We start from the raw sequence: 19804 nt of genomic DNA on the forward strand, positions 1-19804 counted from the left end.
TCGATACTAGCACGAAGGTTGTTTTATTTAGTAATATAAAATAATGATTTTTATATAAGAAAATTATTTTCCGTGCTAGGTGAATGTTTTGTGTTTCCTCTTTCCTCACCTATATGAAATTGTTTCATAGGAGTAACCTTACTACAGCAACAGGAAATTTACAGGCTTGGGTGCTTAATGCTGAGCTTCCAGTAATCAAAACCAGCATTAAAGTCTCAAGTAGTTCTCTCACAAAATAATCTACTGAATTGAATAACTTAAAAATGACATTTTAGAGGCAGAATTTTAATCTTTTGTCTTGATATCCCACATATTAAATGCACTGAAGTGCTGTACTTTGTATCTATCAGGTGCTGATCTCTTACCTCTAAGCTGCCAACTTAAAGTGAAATGTAGAACCACAAATGTGGTTCCACAGCTGGTTGTTTGCTCTCTCCTTTGGTTTAATGCAAAAGATCACATACCTGGCAACTGCTAATTATAAAGGGAAACAAATGATAGAATCTAAAATAGATAGCAGAAAACAATATTTTTCAAGAAAAACTTTTTCTTTAAAAAAAAAAAGTACTGTTGCTATTTTTTTCCTGTGCATGTTATATGCATGAATATGCTCAGGTATCTATAAACATGCATGTGCATGACCCCATGGACTGTGATGCTGGAGTTTTCGCTCCAAAATGTTTTGTGCTCTGTATTATCCTATAGTAAAAATTATTCTATTACCAATTTTTATTGATAAAGGAATTTGTGTAATTAAATTTAAATTATTCTTTCCTGCTCATTTTGTGAGAATGCTAAGTTTTCAAAGAGGAGCCAAATGCTGTTTGCAGCACAGCAGTTTGTTTTTTCTAGTATCTTGGCATATTTTAAGTGTGTGCATGAACAATTGCAAGTGATATTTGTGATGGGTATTATTACAAAAGTGTGTATTTCTGTTCAGTTGCCAGCCAGTCTTTGTGAGCACATGTCTACAAATATGATGTTCACATCATATTTTTCAAAATTAACTTTACCACCGGAAAAGGATGCTAAAAGAGGACCTTCTACAGTCATGCTTTTCCAAGAAAACTCTTTTTATTCTTCCTGCAAACTACAGCTCTTTATGAGATTTAAAATTATGTTTTCCAAAATACTACTTGCCCACCCTCTAATGTGGCTACTGAACTGACTTGTGCTGCTGATGCTCTCCAATGGAGTGGATGATCACAGATTCTCTAGGGAGACATTAAATCACATCCTAAGGCACACTGATAAATTAATCCATGGAAAAACAGACTGTGTTCCTTACCGAATATTCTTTGATTTTCATCTCCTAACAGTTGTACTTTTCACGTAGTTGTAGGATAATTGTTTTTTTGTTTTCTTTTTGTGAATTTAGCCCTCCTCAGACTGATGCCTCACCAGTGGCTTCCCCAGACCCACAGCGCCAGGAGTGGTTTGCCCGATACTTTACGTTCTGAGAGATGATTTGTCTTTGTGGCACAGCGTGATGTGGACTGTTTATAAGAGCATGACCTTAAGTAAACCCTCATGTGAACAAGCTTTCCTGTAATTTGTCAAACACTGTGAATGAGAAAGTATTTGTCTTTCTGATTTGAAACTGCACTGTATTTCATGTTATATTTGTTGGAATCACCTGACATGGTACTATACAATATGTGTAATTATAACTATTATTTTTATTTAACATGGAAGACTCTTTAAACTTTGTAATTACTACATAATAAATTTTGGTAGAACAAACATAATGCTTTTTCCCCCTTTTTCCTATAAATGTGTTTTCTTTGATTTCAGGTAAGGCTTTTCCCCCCAGATAACATAATTGCATGGTTACTATAAATGCAATTTGAACTGTAAAAGGAAAAATATATATCTCTCACTCTCTCCAATTTGGGTGGGATATGTCTAATGCATCCCAATTCTGTTACTTTGTAGCAGTTTAAAAACCTTCTCTGGCTAACATTTAAAAGGAAGAATGCTAAACAAACCTAGTGTGGCTGCTGGCCTTCAGAGCAGATGGATTCTGACAGAAGATGAGAAACACCACAAACCAGGAGCTGTTCATTGGGGAGGGAGGGTTGACTCCTCACCTGTTGCTTATGAGACTTCACCACCTAGTTATAATCAAAGATTTTATCATTGAATTCAAACAAAAACTGTTCCCACAGGTTCTATATTTCTTTTATGAATATTAACAAAAACAAATGCTTGAAATATTTAGAAAAGTATTTTAGGTATCTCTGTGTAAATCAAGAATCTACATTTTGAGCATATAGTCTTGCTTTGGATAAATTTAATGTCTGAAATTAAAAAACAGAAGCCACAAACAAACAAATACCAACTACACTACTTTGTCCCATTAATACATACTACAGATACAGGTCTTTCATTAAAACTTAGTTACCTTCCCTTGTCTATATTAAATTTTTTTCATCTTCTTCTTAAACTAATATATGAAACTGTTTTTCAGCTAGTGAGCATGATTCCCCAATCTATACCTTTTATGATGTCAGTGTTGCTCAAGAAATTTGTTGCAGCTTAGAGAAAACCAGAGCTTATTGTCTTTTTTATATTTTTTCATTCAAAGATTACCACAAATTAACTCACACTGGTAGTCTCAGGGAGAATATTGTCTTTGTTTTATGAATGTATTTTTAAGCTAAATCTCTTATCTTTTAAAAGCAGGAAAAAAAATATGTTTGAGTTATTTGAATAAGGTTCTAGTTAGCATATACAAAGGTCTTGAACTTTAATATTTCATCTAAGGCCCTAACTGCATCCTTTTTTGCTATATGCACAAAGGTAAATACCCAGATGAAGATACTTGCTAATTACAATGAGTTTTGTATGTACTATATGTATAAATGAAAAATTTGTATGTTTTCATATAAACGATATAAAAATCTTCTAAATGCACATTTAAAAACTTCTATCATATAATTCACCTTGAAAACACCACTGAAAGCTGTATTCTGGTGATGCTGCCATGGATTAAAAATGTATACATCAGATTTTCTGTAGCTGGTGGACTCAACTGTAGGTATATGCAACTTTTTAATTTTAGAAGAAAGCCATATGGGGCAAAATGTCAGATTTCTTGGCTGTTACCCAAAATAAAATTCACTAGATCATTTTGTTACAATGTTCTGAAGTGAGTGTTGTGTATTTTTTCTTGCATGCTTTGCAAGGGATCAGCTGCCTTCTCCCATCTTCAATTTCATTTGTGCATTTTCACATAACTGGACAGGAATACGAAGATAAAGATCCCTACATTTACCTATTCAGTGAAAGGTGTGCCCATTTTTACTAGTAGGCATCTGAATGTTTAGAAGCTCTCAGTTACTAGGTCTGCCACACTCAGAGCCTTATCAGTCTCCTCAAACCAAAAAAATAGCAAAAAAAAAGTCCCCAAACCAACCAAAAATAAAATGCCCAAAAAACCAATGAGAGTAAACTAGGAAAAATTCTATTTTCTACCAAATGGCCTTGAGAACCTGTAAAATGTATTTGTCAAATAAGTCAGTATCTGGCTTTTGAGATTAAGGAACTTGCATGAGGACAATGCCACTGTGTTCCTGATCTTTGCAGTACCGTATTCTGGAAGAAGCTAAAAGTGCAAGGATTCATGAGTTCATAGGCAGCCCCAGCCTCAGCTGCCAAGAGACACACCTTAGGGCATAGTCTGGAGCCCATGTTTTACAGCCACGTGAACATCCAGCCATATTTATGCTGCCTGTCTAAACCTTTCCCTAACCTGTGGGATCCATGGGCCCTTCTCAGTTCGTGTGCAGCCCTGCTGGCAGTGTCCATACTGCACACCGTGCCACCACCCTGACCCCAGCATTAATGGGCACTTCTGTACTCTCCTGGAACAAGCCCACATTGAGGGCACACTCTGTGTTCTGAAAAACAGAGCAGGTTTAAGTCTTTGTCTTCATTACCACACAGGACTATCAGGAGGGACCTCAAAGCAAAAATAGTAATATGGTTTATGTAAGAAATTATTATTCCAAGTGGAAAGCAGAGCCAAACCAGGCAAGTGTTCCAAGCCTAGGACAAGAGAGCTTTTCAGGCTGGTAACTGCCAGCACTGTCTCCATCCACTAGTTTGAAACAATTACTTTTCCCTGTCCATTTTGCATCATGACTTCAAAAGAGGCTATCTCATGGGTTTTTGAAAGGGCCTCATACTTTTTTTGATAACTTCTTATTGAGCAAACGTTTCTTCATTACTCAGCTAAGCACATAACAGTTACTAGTTACTATTAGATAATAGTAAATTGATAAATAACTTCAGCCTTTTCTTGTAGGAACCACTACCTGATCACAGCCTTTACACACCAACATCTGCTACTTGCTCTGTAGTTGAAAAATCAGCTGCCCCAGTTGCAGGAAGCTGCACTGTTTTTCATACTGCTGCCCTGGTTGTTCAGGCTACCAACACAGTCTGAGGAAGCACACGTGGACACCTCCAGGAATTCACAGAGATGACAGCTCCACCATACCAGGAGGCAGGTAACTGCTGACAAATGTGCAGCAATAATTCTCTCATTGTTGGAAAATAGCAGCCTGGGTTTGTAGCTTGCAAAACCAGCACTATAAACTGATTAAAGTTGACACTGAAAGTGTGTGCCAGAGAAAGAGCTTGTTTTGAATTTTCATAGTGATCAATTTATATTTTAAGTGCAGATCTCAGGAATGCCTTTGCAGCTGAAACTATTACATTTGTTACAACAGGACCATTTTATAAAACAAAATGTATTTTTCTTCTAGATACATATCTAGGGGTTAAAACACTTCCTCTTTATAATCCCCATGAAGCAGTCTTTTGCTGGAAACACTGTTTTCTTCAGGTGAGGATTTAGGCAACATCTACAATTACGCTGAAGTTTGTGTTTGCAAACAATGCAGGAGAGGTAACTGAACATCCATCCACTGATTCACCAGACAGGAGTCCTGTGCAGAAATCCTCTTCCCATAGCATGTGGAGTAGCAATTCAGAGAAATCTGATTTGTAATTTAAAGCACCTGTGAACTTCCACACAAACTTTTTCCCCAAACATTCCAAGACCATTCCCTTCTTTGCTGGCCAAACATTCTTCAGATGAACTCACGGATAGTAAGATAATATAGTCAAGAGGTAAAGTATACACTGCAGCTTTCTTATTCATTAAAATTTAAATAGGACTGGGAGGGAAAAACAACCCAGCATGCTAGACATTAAAATTAATTATCTTAGTTTTATTAAGGCACTAAAGTAGTTACTTTACCTATTAAAGCCATACATCATAACCTGATAATAAGGCATCTAAAGGATATTATTTTCTGTTTGAGAAGTGTTGATTTACTCCTCCACCAACTGTAAAATTTTGAATTAAAATACAAACTGTGTACATTTCTTTTGGTATGTTTTTATTATAGAACTATTGGTGTTATTGTAGTACACTTTTTGGTTAAGATCTTACATGGACAGTGATTTTTGTTTTGATTGCCTATCAAGAATTCATCATTAATACAGGCTAACAATGAGAGGGCCTGGGAGTGAGAAGCTCAATGGAGAATAGCTTTAAGATCACTCAACACTTTGAAGTCATGGGGACATTAAGCTGTGCTCTGTGATACTGCAAGACTTGAATGGATGTATGAAAGAGATTCAAATACCTTCTCAGAGGTATCAAGAAAATATGAAAGTAAAACAGAAGGCAATCGTTGGGACCCTAAGAAGGGCAATATGTTTCTACCTAACCTCTGTCACTCTCCCTGTCCTCCCCACCCCCCACACACGCTTCTCTGTTTCTTTTTTTTTCTCTTTGCCTCTTTTACTATTAAATAAAATATATCAATTTTTCCACACCAACATTTAACCCCGTTTGGTTTTAATCATGTGTTTTGAATATATTTTGAACCTTCAAAGTTCTTTCCGTTTGATAATAGAGACTTAGTTTTCTTTGCTCTTCTGGTTTTAAACCGGATGGTAGCAGCCTGGAACACGACTTTGATACAGCATTAGCTAAAACCCAAACTATTTCAAATAATTGTAGAGCATGTCACTGGGTTGTTAAATGCGAGGAAAAATAGATAAGAAACTATTTAAAATACCATACTGTAAATTGCATAAGCAACAGCTTTAGAGCCTGTAGCAAACCCTGCTTTTTGGTTTCATTAATAAAATCCCCAAACTCCTCAGACTCTGTTACGCCCTCATGAAGAAGAGGGAAGAGGCTGGCTTGTCGTGCAGCTCTCTCCAAAGAAACCAAATTTAGACTTCGAGGTGTAACCCACGGGGGTGGAGAGGGAGCTTGTAGGAAGCAGCTTCAGCTGCCTCGAGGCTACCGCTGCCCACGGCCCTCGCAATCCTCCACGCTGTGCAGGGGCAGCGTCTCTCTCCAGGGGCTGCAGAGAGCGGCGCGGAGAGCCCGCGGGCGGGTCTTTTGTTCCCGAGAGGCCGAGCAGCTGGAGCGAACCCGTGCCCACGGACTGCCCCGTGCCGGCCTCGCCGCCCCTCTCCTGCTCCTGCTCCTGCTCCCGGGCGGGCCGGTTCTCCCGCGGCAAGCGCCCCGGCATTCCGCCCGGCCCCGGCTGCTCTCCGCCGCCCCGCCCCGCTCAGGGCCCGCCGGGCCCGGGTGTGGAGCGACGCGGAGGGGCGGGGACGGAGCCGCTCCTCCCGCCGGGTGAGGGAGCTGCGGCCGCTGCCTCGGCGCGGCGGGAAGCGGCGGGAGCGGGGCGGCCCCGCTGCAGGTACCGAGGGGGAGCGGGAACGGGCGCTGCCCGTTTGCCTGCCGGGCGGGCTGCAGGGAGCGCCGCGCATCCCTCGCTGCCCGGCGCTGAGCGGGACGGGACGCGCTTGGGGCAGCACCCGGCTGGCCGCCCTCAAAACTTGCCGTGCTGGAGGCGGCCGGAGCGGGAGGGCTGGCAAGTGGCTGCAGGAGCCGCCTGCCCTCATCGCCTGCAGAGCGAGGGAAGGAGAGCCGCCCCGATCCGCTTCTCGCACTACCGGGAGGAGCGCCCCGCCTCTCACCGGCAGGCGGGGCGGGGCGGGCTGGGTTGGCGGGAGCCGTCACTGAGGGGCGGCTCAGCTCGGCCCGGCCCGGCCTCGGTGCCTGCCGCGGTCCCGGTGCCGGGCGGCGGAGGTGCCGCCCTGAGGAGGTTTCCCTGCCCGAGCTCAGGAGCCGCACCCGCCCCGCCTCCCCTGGCTCCTCGCTGGGCTTTTCCCAGGGAAAGACAAAGTTTCCCGCCCGGCGCGCGGCCGTAGCGGGAAGCGGCGCTGTGTGAGTGAGCGCCTCCCCGCGCCTTGCCCGCCCCGGGCAGCCAGGGACAGCATGGTGCTGAGCGCGGAGCAGGTGAGCCTCATCGGGCAGGTGTTCGAGTCGTACGTGCTGGAGCACCACAAGGACGAAATCCTGGCCATCCTGAGGGAGGCGGACGAGCAGGCGCACTACCCGGTCGTCGTCGACGCCTTGACGCTCTTTGAGACCAACATGGAGATCGGGGAGTTCTTCAACGCCTTCCCCAGCGAGGTGCTCCCGATTTTCGACAGCGCGCTGCGCCGGGCCGCGCTGGCAGCGCTGCAGGACAGCGCGGAGCCCGCACAGCTCAGCCTCAAGCAGAACCTGCACGCCAGGGTCTCGGGTGAGTGCGGGCTGGGACTGCAGAGAGCTGCACCTCCCAGCCGGGACTGCGGCATTTCTTGGCTCTTCAGGGAAACTGCCAAAAGTTCCGCACTCTGTAACAAACTATTCTTACTTGGCTCTTCAGGGAAACTGCCAACGTTTCCGTAACCAGCTATTGGGGTGCCATGGAATGAGCGAGTTTAATTCTTGCCGTTCCTGTGTTTGAAACCGAGGGAATCCTCAGTGTTTATTGAGCAGCAAGGGACACGTGCAAACATGTGGATGGGTGTAGATCACCTCCCAAAAGAAAAGCTGTGGCCATGCCCACTGGGCTGCGTGTCTCTCGCTGGGTCAGGGCTTACACTAAAGCCTTTCCAGGGCAAAGACTTCTCCAAAGCAGCAGCTGGTCTTACATTATGTCTTTTAGACAGAAGATGTGGACAGAAGAAAAAAGGGAAAAAAAGTCCTGGGAAAAAAGTTTTAGGGGAAGATAAATGGTTCCAAAGTTTTACTGCAGGTTGCCTTCCCTACCATGCCCGTTGGCACTCAGTCCTTATTGGCTCCAGCCATCTTCCAAAGTCTAAATTTTGAGTTGTCTTGTAACAATTTCGTCTGAAAGTGTTGAATTTTATGCTTAAGTGTTATAAAATTGCTTGTCATAAAATTGGAAGGAACTGTTGGAAGGCGTGATTAATAATGGAGGATTCAGTAAAGTTTTTACTGCTAGATGATATATCATTATTCCTTATTATTGGGAAATTTTTAGTAGCTTTGAGTTTTGGTAAATGTGGAGTGCAGGTTCTGGGATTGAAATGTCTTTTTTGCCTGTTGTGGGAAACAGGGTCAGCAGTGGCACCATCCCTTCTGGTCATTTCTGATCATAACAATTTGGAGCAATAGTCTGCAAAGCTGAGAGCTGGCAGCCTGTGTTTCCCGCCTCTGCCCTGTTGTGGAGTGGCTTATGATCATTCAGTCTTTTGGCAGCTTGAATTTGGACAAATCACATTGTTAAATAGGCCTGTGTTTCATTCCAGTGAGTTTCCATAAAAATGTTGTAATGACAATGCATATATCAGAAATACATTGAGCCTGTGGTGTTCAGGTGCTGAGGAGCTTGTACTCAGCTGCCGAGTGTGTGAGGTAAAAGGATGGCCTCTTGTCCTGGACTGAAATTTGACCTCAGGCTCCTTCCTGTACCTATGAAAGCGGGAATGAGGTAAGGCTTTCCTCCTAGTGTTCTGAGATGCATTTACATCATTCAGGGCTTCAGCATGGAAAATGACTCCAAGGAAGTATTAGAAGGAATACAGCAAGGAGAGATGATCTCTGCATGAGTAGAGGTGTCTTTAAGACATTCCTTTTCCTCCTATCAGCCTCTTGCTGGAGCTGATCATTCCTCCCACAGTGATGTTTTGTCTAAATAGTCCCTTATCAACCTCTGGCAAAATTAACCCCCTTGATCAAATAGTTTTAGTAACTGATAAAAGCAAGCCTGACTGATCATTGATAGAATTCAGTCAGCAGACTCACAGATAATTCCATCCATAAGCTGGAGAGATGTTGGTGAAGAACAGGGACAGTTATCCTTGAGAGGTCCAGCTGGATCAAAATAGCATTTGTCCACAGAATTTGGTTAATGCTCTGTACCACTGAAAGGCTCACTGCAGAAGAAACAAAAGAAATAACCTAAATTTTCTATAGCCCTTTTTCCACCCAAATTTTCCCACGACACTGTTACCTTTAAGTGGGTGCTGAGTTCTGATTACCTTCAGAATTCTCATCTTGGAGTGCCACTTCCCATTCCCATGTCAGAGAAGGAGGGAATGAGAATGTGGTGCACTATTCTTGGTGGGAGCAGCAGGCAACTACCACGAGTTTGGTGATGGTATCTTTGCGTCAGGCTTGGAATTAAGTGAGGAAAAGTGATTTTGCATACACCAGATATAAGAAACAATCTTTCTACCAATATGGACAGGGCATCTAGGGGTTCAAAAAAGGGTGGAAGGAGTGTGGATATGCAGTTATTAATAATGGATGATTACCCGGAGTTCACTGAAGAAAGTAAAAGTTCTTTATCTGAATTTCAGCATTGTAGGAATTTGATTGTGTAACTTCTATTTTTTGCTACAAATCCATTAAATGATTTTTCCTTGTTTATCATTAGCCTGAGCACCACTGTGTTTGTTAGTGAAGGCCAAGCTGCTTCTGATATTTTAAATAGCTTTTTTGTGACTAATACAAAGAGGCACATACTCAATTAAAGAATTTGTCAAGCAGTCTAGTATGATCAGAATGAAGGCTCTTTTTGTCACATTTGTCTCTTCAAAATTCACAGATGATCATCATATATCCTGACAACAGTGCTGCAGCTCTCTCTAGTGTAAGATGTGGTGCACTTTGCAAAGCTTTTTCAGGGGCAGCAATACTGAACTAAGGAAAAAAAAAAGCCAAAACAGGTGGAGAAATAACGGATTTTTATTTTTTCCTGAACTGACTAGAAATGCAAATCTGTGGTAGAATGAAATTTTCAGCAGGCTGGGTAGAACATTTAAATAGCTTTATTAGAGTCAAACAGAAAAAAATGTTTGCAGTTTTACAAAATACTTCCTCCTGATTATTTAATGCCACTTTTTCTACTTTATTCTCTTACCTTTTAAAATTAGTTCAATTGTTTAAAAAATTTCTTTGAACAAAAGCAGAAAGTCAAGTGTTGCTTAAAAGTATCAAACCAGAATGTTTCTACATGTCTGAAATAAGGAATTTAGGGTTGAAAACACTGAAATAAATACGATTTTTTTTTCCCCAGCCAAAGTCACTGAGAATATTTGCCCTAAATGCACAAATAGTTTTGGTCCCCTTAGAAACGTTATTTCCTAGCAGATTTGTAGTTTTACATCTCTGTAGAAAATAATTTCAAAATATTTTGGAAGTAAAGATAAGAAATTAAGTTTATAATTATTCGTTATCTTGTAGTTCATTACTAATTTCTGAGTAGGCAATATTTTGCTCAGGTGAGCATTTCAAGACCATTTACTTTTGTAAGGACTTTGTAGGTTGTTGAGATTAATCTTCCTGAGGATTTCAGCCACTCTGGTGCCAAGTGATGGGTGAGCTCTGGAGCCTGATCAGCACATGACTGAACTGGCTGCTGGGGTGGAATTAAGGGAGAGCAAGTGGAAAGTGTCCTGTCACTATGCATTTGAATATACAAGTGATTTTGCTTTGCCTGTGTTCATAACCCCTTTACATTCTTTTTATGCTATCTTCCTTGAGCTTGAGGTTTACTGGTATCCAATGTGGATTTAAGATCAAATGCTCTCCAACTGTGAGTTTGCCTAGACTTGAGAATTCACACAATATTAGGAGCTACACCTGTTTAACTGTGGGATAACACTGGACCACAATTAAGTAGCATAACCAAAAATTTGTCATTCAGATAAAACAGTTGTAGAATAAATGGCATTTGCAAAAGGAACATCTGAATTAATACAGGTATGAGAACATCAGGATCTGTTTCCATGAATGGAAGCTGTTCATGACTGTTCACCCCTTGGCAAGAGTGGGAGAGTAACCTGGCAGCATTTTCAGCTAGTGCTCAGTGTCTGATGATTTTCACCATCTGAGGACAGTGAATCAGATTTATGCTACAACAGATGAGTAGTTGAATCATGTTTATAAAATGCTAATAACAATGGCTACTGTTTATATGTCTGGTGTGTTTTCTGTTTAACTGCATTGTAAGTCCTTGTTTGATAAGCACAGCCTTATGCTGCACATGTTTCTGTCTAACAGGTTTGCCTGTTTGCCCAGAGCTGACTCGAGAGCACATTCCTAAATCCAAGGACGTGGGACACTTTTTGTCTGTTACTGGGACTGTCATACGCACCAGTTCGGTGAAGGTTTTGGAGTTTGAGCGGAGTTACATCTGTAACAAGTGCAAGCACGTGTTTGCTGTCAAGGCTGACTTCCAGCAGTACTATGCCTTCTGTCGTCCGGCAGCCTGCCTCAATGAAGAAGGCTGCAACTCAACCAAGTTCATGTGTCTCTCTGGAACAACCTCTTCTCCTGCCTGCTGCAGGGACTATCAAGAAATCAAAATTCAGGAACAGGTGAGGGAAAAAAAACAGACAAAAGGGGAAGGTATTAAAGTATGGATGTCTACTGTTGTTTAAAACAAATGCCTTAGATGACTGAAAGGAGCCAGGTAACCCATTGGTCAGAGATTTCCTGTCAAAGAGTTAAAAAATAAGCCAACATGTAGACCATACTTCTGTTACTGGGTAATTCTATTCAATATTGTACAAAACACCAGCAGTCAGTGAATAGATTAAATTTCCATAGATGAAATTCCCTTCCACGTTGAATCCCTGTAACACCAAGTGTGCATTTTTCCTCTAAGCACTTCCTGTGCGTGATGCTGATGTTCAACACTGGTTCTGAGGACTAAAGCTAGCCCAGTGTAGGCCAGGGCCAGCTGTAGCTGTGCAGTGTGGTCAATACATGGTGTCTGCAAATGTTCTTCCCTTCAGCCAATATTGAACTCCACAATTATTGCATATGTGATCCTTACAGAACCTGCAGCCAGAATTTGTGTTTGGTTTCTGATGGTAGCCCTGGGTGGAAGTACAGACAAGGTGGAGGAGAAATGTGTGAAGTTAGAAATTAAATACTATTAAATTAAATAGTAAGGGAATAAACTTTCTAGGAAATAAGCCCTATATTGCATGAACATATAATGATTGTTTCTGACATATGGAAAATCTCTTTAACTTAGATTTTGTTATGCCCTGTGACACACATATCTCACTGGTAGGAAGCATTTTCAGCAACATGAGCTTGTTAAAAACAGTAAAGTTAAACTAGGAGTGAATTTCCCTTGTGTTTCCTACTGAGCTCTGCAAATAACTGTGCATGTGCCATCAGTACTGACAGTGATGTGAACTGCCTGTGGCCATTTAGATAATACACAAGGGTGAATTAACCTTCCTAGGCACCAGAGAGTGAATACATTTAGAATTCTGGCATGTATGACCTGGGCTGCAGAACGAAAAGGTTCTTCTGACTGTTGTTCTTGTGCAGTGGATACTCTCAAAACTATTGCAAGCTCTAAGTGTAAATGGAAAGATTGCTTGTTGGAAATGGACTGTGACAAGATTGCAGAGACTTTGCCCTGAAGAAAAGAAAAAGAATTACAGGAGTTACTGGCACATTTGTCAATATATATTTGGGGTTTCCTGTTTTTGATTTAATCCTTGGCACCTAAACTTAATCTCAGACTGTCAAGTCATGGTTAAATACCAGAAAAATACAGAGAATATTCATTCAGTATCTACTTCAGTGAAGCGTTATCTAACCCATGCACATGCTTCAGTACCCAAAGTCAACTTTACATATCGAAGAAGTACCTAGTGATAACTCAAACCATAATAAAAATAAAAAAATTAGTCTTTCAAATGACCTCTTTTAGTGAGCTTTGCTTTTTCAGCAAGATATTGAAATCACACAAGATCTCCCAGCACTGAGCACCTTCTGCTAATTTAATACTCAATCCCATTTCCTTTAATATTAGCATTAAACTTTCATTGTTAAGTTCAGGGCAGCATTGGCATCCTTACTGTAAGTTTTGTGGTAAAAAGCAAGAACTGACCTCAGTTCCAGGAAAGGACCACAGGCCAGAGCAGCTGTAAATTGAAGGCTTTTGAAAGGTGCAGTTCTTAAGAAGTGCTTTTCCTTCCCATCCCCTAGGTTCAGAGGCTGTCTGTTGGAAGCATCCCTCGTTGCATGGTGGTTGTTCTGGAAGATGACTTGGTGGACAGTTGCAAGTCTGGTGAGGATATAGCATAAATTACCTATGTCTGTACCCACAAGCATTTTTAGTTTTGCACTTGAGATGAATCTCTGTCAGGTGGCTGTCAGTGGTGGGGGCTCCCCGAATGAGGTGTGTTTGTCTGTCATGGTGCTGTTTCGGGCTGAACATTAGCATGGCAGCTGATGAGACCATTCCAGAAGATGTCATGCACCCCCCATGTCAGCTTACATCTTGACTGTTTGACAGATCAGCATCAATAAGTAATGTGTTGTGACAGACAGGAAGTACATTAAACCTTGTTAGTGTAGATCACCAAATCTCCCCAGGACATCGGGTCACACAGCGTGAGGTGCCCCTCCATAGGTTCACAGGGCCAGGAAAGCTGACCTCTCTCTAAGGAGTACTGCAGGTAGAAAAAGCTACTTGGCATTCAAAGAAGAAGCTCATTGGCAGGACAATGAATGGAGAATGGACTAAACATTCTCAGATAGGCACATTTCCACAAGAAATTAATTTGTGGTTGTACTTTCTCAGAAGAAAGCTCTACTCAGAATGTTAACAAGTGATTCTGGGGTTCCTTCTCCACAAAGGTTACCAGAAGCCAAATAAGTTTTGACTAATTTTTTTTTGTATAATCAATCTAATTGAAAGAGCTTCTACAGTTTGCCAGGAATTCCTCTCTTCTAAAAAAGGAAACGAGCAGAGGTATATCTTTAAGAATTCACCTCCCTTAAACAGAAGTGGAAAGACATAACACTTCCTACCACAGACTTAAGCAATCTACCTTATCTTTGTTTTAGACTTCAGTAAGTGCAGGAGGTTCTGCTTTTTGTTGTTAGATTTTTTTAACCTTGTTAACTGTAACACATGACCTAGATCATGTTGTTGTGCATTACAGCTAGCTGAAGTGTCTACATGTCTCAAGTCAGATTTTTTTTTTTTTTTTTTTTTTTTTTTTTTTTTTTTTGTTATTTTACTAATTTTTGTTGTTACCTCTAGGAGATGACATCACAGTGTATGGAGTGGTAATGCAGAGGTGGAAACCTTTCCACGAGGGTGCACGCTGTGACTTGGAGCTTGTTTTAAAAGCCAACTATGTTAAAGTGAACAATGAGCAGCTAGCAGGGGTTGTAATTGATGAAGAAGTTCGCAAGGAATTTGAAGACTTCTGGGAAAGGCATAGGAATGATCCCTTAGCAGGTTAGTGGTTGAACACTTTTAAGTAGGACACTTGATTGGATAGAGATGAAATCAGGAGCGAAAATACAATGACTGAACACATTTTCCCCCCATTATCCTATCTCACCACTCATTCATCAAGAATATATTTTTTTCACTACAAGAATAGAAAATTCTTACTTTAATATTACTGGGATGGGGTGGAAGGAAGTACCAAACCTACTGCATTGATCTTCATCCTCTGAGCTTTCTATTCAAGTCTTTTTTGGAACATTTATTAACAAGAAATGAAAAGGAATGTAAGTATAAGAGGAAAAAAATAAAGAAAAATATTTTATAATCAAGAAAGAAGTAGCATATTTCTCAGAAGAAATAGTGTGGATCAGATCTGCCTTTAGTCAGCACAGCTGTTGCCTCTGGGGTGAGAGTGCTGACACACTGTCTCTGCATCCCAAATTAAGCTCTGCTTCTTTACCGTAGGGATTAGCACATCCCATCTTTAACATAACTCTGGGATGCCTAGATCCTTGAGTTAGGAGCAGGGGAGCCTTCAATTCACAATGGCTTCCAGAACAGTCAGTGTTCAGTATGCTGGCTCCTAAACTTAGCATGGTCCACAGTCAGCCAGCTTGGAATTCTCAGTAGTTCTGTGTGGAACTCTGTCCTTCTCCATAATCTGAGTGCCTTCTCCTCAACTCTGCAGAAGCTCAATGGACTCTTTAGGGTCTCCACCCCTGGACTTTATTAGGCTGACAGTCTGTTTTGTAAAACCCTGCAAAAGGCTTAGTCTTTCTTTTTTAAAGAAAACAGGAGGAAAAGCAGGTGGGAACCTCCCTCAAATGAGCCTGCTCACAATAAGAAAGTGTAGATCCTGTCTATGTTAAAGATTCTTCAAAACTGCATTTCCTGGAAAGCAATTTAATTGCTAGCTTCATGCTGTTTGGAATGATAACATTTCTTCCTTCTGCTATTTGGAATGAGAATATTTCTTATCATTCTCGTTAGAACTGTTCAGAAAGTAACTCAGGATCTTGAAGGTCCCTTTTAATCTTTCATTCTCAGGACAAATTTTGGAAGCCTGCAGAGAGCAACGTGATTTTATCTAATATTACCCATTCAGAATAAATAAATTTCAAGTGGCTCCAAGAAAGTTGAGGTGGAAATTAGAAGGACCCTGACTGCCCAAGGTGTCTGTTTCAGTCAGTTTGTCTGAATTTTAGTTGAAATTGAGGGCAAAGATTAAACCTGACTAAGGAGTCTGAGGCCACAGAATGTGTGTGTCACTTAATGATGCTAACTCCTAACTGTGAAGTTAAATCTTGACCAGTGTGTGGCTGAAAATTTAGTTGTTAAAATTTCACTTTTGGATGAACAAAGATGTGTTAATTCCTTCAGAAGAACTCCAAATGAAACACATATACCTTAAGTCTTCCATTAGGTCCGTATATTTTGCCAGTACCATGTACTTACATCTAAATTTAAAACATGAAGTTAAGCTCTCAAAATGAGTCACTCTCTTTTATTCCCTAGCAATGGAAGTAACACATGGCATATAACCTGAGACCCCTTATCTGCTGGAGGTGTCAGAATCTCAAAAAACAGAATTAATCCTGTTACATATCTTCCACACCATCAGCATTTTCAGAGCAGATTGAAATATTCTGCTGCTAGAAAGAGACTATAGGAGGGAGGAAGAGACACAGAGGGATCTGTGACACTGGAGGATCAAAGGAGAAGGAAGCTAACAATGAGAAAATAAACACACTATGTGTGCACAGGTTTAAGGCAAAATAAGTGTTAGACTTTTTCTTAAATGTACAACACACAAGTTTTCAAGGGGACATTTTGAAATCTGTAAACTTTCAGGTTTTGTAGCTTCTACACTTGTAAATGTGGAACAAAAGAATTTGCATGATGGCGTTTCATTCCTTAAATTGCAATAGGATTGGCTTTGCTGCTTATGACTGTGACTTACTTAACTTCTGTATCATGAAGGAAGTTTGGATCAAACAACCGCTCTAGGTGCCATTTAAAGAAAAAAAATTTAAAATCTCCTTCCTACCCTACTCTTCTTGCCCAAATTATTTGTCAGTCTACATGGGAGTCCCTGGAAAACCAAGTTTTAACTCTGCTGAGTGCCATTTTTGCTCCTGTTTTAGGGAGGAATGAAATTTTGGCTAGCTTATGTCCTCAAGTTTTTGGATTGTACCTGGTGAAGCTGGCTGTAGCCATGGTGCTTGCTGGTGGTGTGCAGAGGACTGATGCTGCTGGAACTCGAACCAGAGGTTTGTATTGTTTCTAAAAGTATCACGTCCTTTGTAACAATCATTCCCATCCCTGTCCTCACCCACATCCCCCCCACCCTTCCAAAATCAAACCAGTAAGAACTTGGAAGCGCAATCATCCCATTTTCTTGAGTGAGAACAAGTTTTAATCAATTTTGACTTTTCTTTGAAAATCTCAGACAAGTTAAAGTGGGTGTCTAGACTTCCTCTTTTTACTTAATTTTTCCCAAATAAAACCCAATAGAAGCAGACTTTTAGGTTTCCATTAGGTAGAATATTAAAGGCAGCTATTTTATCTGAAACATCTCACTTTTTATTGTAAAAGTGACATTTTGAATTTATTTCTAGTAGAACATTCCCAGCAGTATTTGGCATCAAAGGATGGAATCTTAATGTTTCCTTAATATGGATCACTATAGTATGTTAAAAGGAAAAATTAAAGGATTAATTTCACTTCCTAATGCCAGACTTTTCCATCTGTGATTGTCACCACATCTCACTTAGTGTTGTAACTCCAAGTTACCTGCCTGCTGATTTGCCTTCTGTTGTTGTTAGATGGCAAATATGCCATCTGCCAGGTGGTACACAGGTCATAATCTATGTAGGTCATAATAATTTTTAGAAGTATGTCTCTATATACAAATGCAGGATTTTCTTAATGCTCTAACAGCTAAAAAACTTATAGACTTCATATTTGAATTGAAGTTGGATTTTGTAGAAAACAGTGAAAAAAATTTAGAGCACTACTGAGATTGTAGCAGATGAATTATTTACTTCTGTAATTTCATTGTTGTGAAAAGACAAAGTTGTGTAACTGTTGGCAAAGAATTACTTAAGCAAAACAGCCTGCTGATTTTATTAGTCCATTTTGCAATAATTTAAATAACTGAATAGTGGAATGGTAACTAAAACCTGATATCCTTCTGCTTCATATTCAAGAATGAACTGAGTCTGAGAAATGAGCATTCTAAAATCTAAGAACTCATATTACAGGAAGTGTCAAATACCTGCAAACACTTCACAAATACTCAATTGTAAATATTTGTGTCTAGATGACTTTATTAAAAAATGTATTTATCACACCAAATAAATAGTGCAGAATTACATATTTTAATGTATATATAATGCTAAATTTTAGATGAATATGACAAGTATTATTTAATCTGAGCATTTTGTGTCAATGTTTGTCTGTATATTAACTGCCTACTCCCACATCACTGTTTTCCCCCAAGGTGAATCACACCTTCTGTTGGTTGGAGACCCAGGTACAGGGAAATCTCAGTTCCTCAAGTATGCAGTAAAGATTATGCCACGCTCTGTGCTTACAGCAGGAATTGGATCCACAAGTGCAGGTATGTGCTTCTTCAGCTGTAGCAGGTTATCTCTCACTCAAGTATGTTTGTATAGAAGCCTTCATGTATGTGAACATATGTGCTCAGGTTGTTGTGAGCACAGTTGAAGCAGAGAACTGCTGTGGGGGCATGTGAGGCCTGGTCTGACTCTCTGCAGTCCCGCCTCTTTGTCTGTATCCCTGAAGGACTGATGAGCTTCTAGCAGGGAGCCTGACAAGCCTCATCCAGAGACACCTCTCAATGCTTTGCTAGCAGAGAGTGATCTGAACCTGTATTTTTAGCATTTCCCAGCTATGACAAATATGACATCTTTCCAGAGCTCACGCTGTGTGATGAGCTAGCGTCATTTGGTTTCTCCTGAACAGATAATCTCCTCTCTTCCGTTCTTTTATGTGTTCTGTCTGGTGCCAGTTTGATTTCTGTTTGCTTTCTGGAAATTCACCCCTCTGTTGAGGAATTATTTCTTGCTCATGAAGATGGTTTTTAAATGGTTTCAGAGAGCAAGTGGGTTTTTTTCTTCTTTTTTTCCTCTTTCTTCCTTTTGTTAAATTTAGGCATGTCTCAGCTGGCTCTCAATGCTAGCCATCTTTGCAAACTCTTCTGGGTTAATGTACAGGGTCAGATTACCTCTGCCAATGACTTTATTTGAACAAATGAATATACTACTTGTATGTTCAAAATCACAAAATAATTAGGGTTAAATTCCAGTGTCTCAGCTAGCATGTGTAACTTGAATATTCCTTAGAGAGTGCTGCTTGTCATTGTATGTCTGGGAAATAGCATTATTTGTACATGGGAGAACCAGAGGATAAATCTTCCCTAGCTATGTATATACTGACTCTTCCATAGCTGTGGAGGTTGAACATGATGTTGAACATGTACACTCCTGTGTGCAGGGAACTTGTTATGAAACACATACGCCTCTGACTTTCCAATCAAACTGTTAACAAATAGGTCTGGAGAGAAGCCAGAGAGAAAATTTTGGCTTAGCAAAATCTTTTCTCCACTTTTTGTTCTGTGTTAAGAATTGAGAACAGTCTGTATGATTTCAGATTTGCTAGGGGACTCGCAGTGACCTGGAGTGCAATTTTGCCATGTATTTCAGTGTGACTTTGCCCATTTTTGTAAGAAGTGATTTCCTGTGTCCGTTGCTCTCAGTCTCTGATGTTGCTGTTGCCTTCTTCACCATGTCTCCCTCCCATGCTTCACCTTCCTGATCTGAATATGATCTGATTTCCAGCTCAGCCATGATGGCTAGGTTCAAACACATGTCCCTGAAGACAAATATTGCTTACTGTGGTATATGTGCACTAATGATGTGTGGAGATAAAGTTTCATCTCATTAGAGGATTGTCTTGGGCCTTTAAATCATCCATATTTCACTTAAATATTCCTTATTTTTAAAAAACTTCTCTCTCAGTCCCTTTTTCCAAATCTGACAGCAGCACCAGATTTGTACTTTAGAATTCTTCAGGACCATTATCACAAGTGAAACTTGAGTGCCTAGCAAGGAATCTTATTAATCTAGTTTAATTTCAGGGAACCTTTCCATGGCTAGAACTGCTGGACT

General features: G+C 40.7%; 2 protein-coding genes across 12 annotated transcripts in view; both read left to right on the forward strand.

The window, feature by feature from the left end:
- Positions 1–3147, forward strand: part of FAM184A (family with sequence similarity 184 member A) — a 74557-nt gene extending 71410 nt beyond the window's left edge. For all 11 annotated transcript variants that reach the window (XM_071437830.1, XM_071437889.1, XM_071437848.1 and 8 more), the window contains one exon: positions 1379–3147. In XM_071437830.1, the coding sequence (XP_071293931.1) occupies positions 1379–1460 (82 nt within the window). In that variant the 3' untranslated portion in view covers positions 1461–3147. The remainder of the gene's footprint in view (positions 1–1378) is intronic.
- Positions 3148–7308: 4161 nt separating this feature from the next.
- MCM9 (minichromosome maintenance 9 homologous recombination repair factor) overlaps positions 7309–19804 on the forward strand; it is a 47963-nt gene continuing 35467 nt past the window's right edge. Inside the window, exons 1-6 of the mRNA XM_071437941.1 lie at positions 7309–7628; positions 11402–11718; positions 13355–13436; positions 14418–14618; positions 16757–16882; positions 18115–18234. Of these exons, the coding sequence (XP_071294042.1) occupies positions 7319–7628; positions 11402–11718; positions 13355–13436; positions 14418–14618; positions 16757–16882; positions 18115–18234 (1156 nt within the window). The 5' untranslated portion in view covers positions 7309–7318. The remainder of the gene's footprint in view (positions 7629–11401; positions 11719–13354; positions 13437–14417; positions 14619–16756; positions 16883–18114; positions 18235–19804) is intronic.

Source organism: Agelaius tricolor, unplaced genomic scaffold (genome assembly GCF_023055355.1).
Source record: "Agelaius tricolor isolate 1412-34295 unplaced genomic scaffold, bAgeTri1.0.p SCAF_1, whole genome shotgun sequence".
Classification (NCBI taxonomy): domain Eukaryota; kingdom Metazoa; phylum Chordata; class Aves; order Passeriformes; family Icteridae; genus Agelaius; species Agelaius tricolor.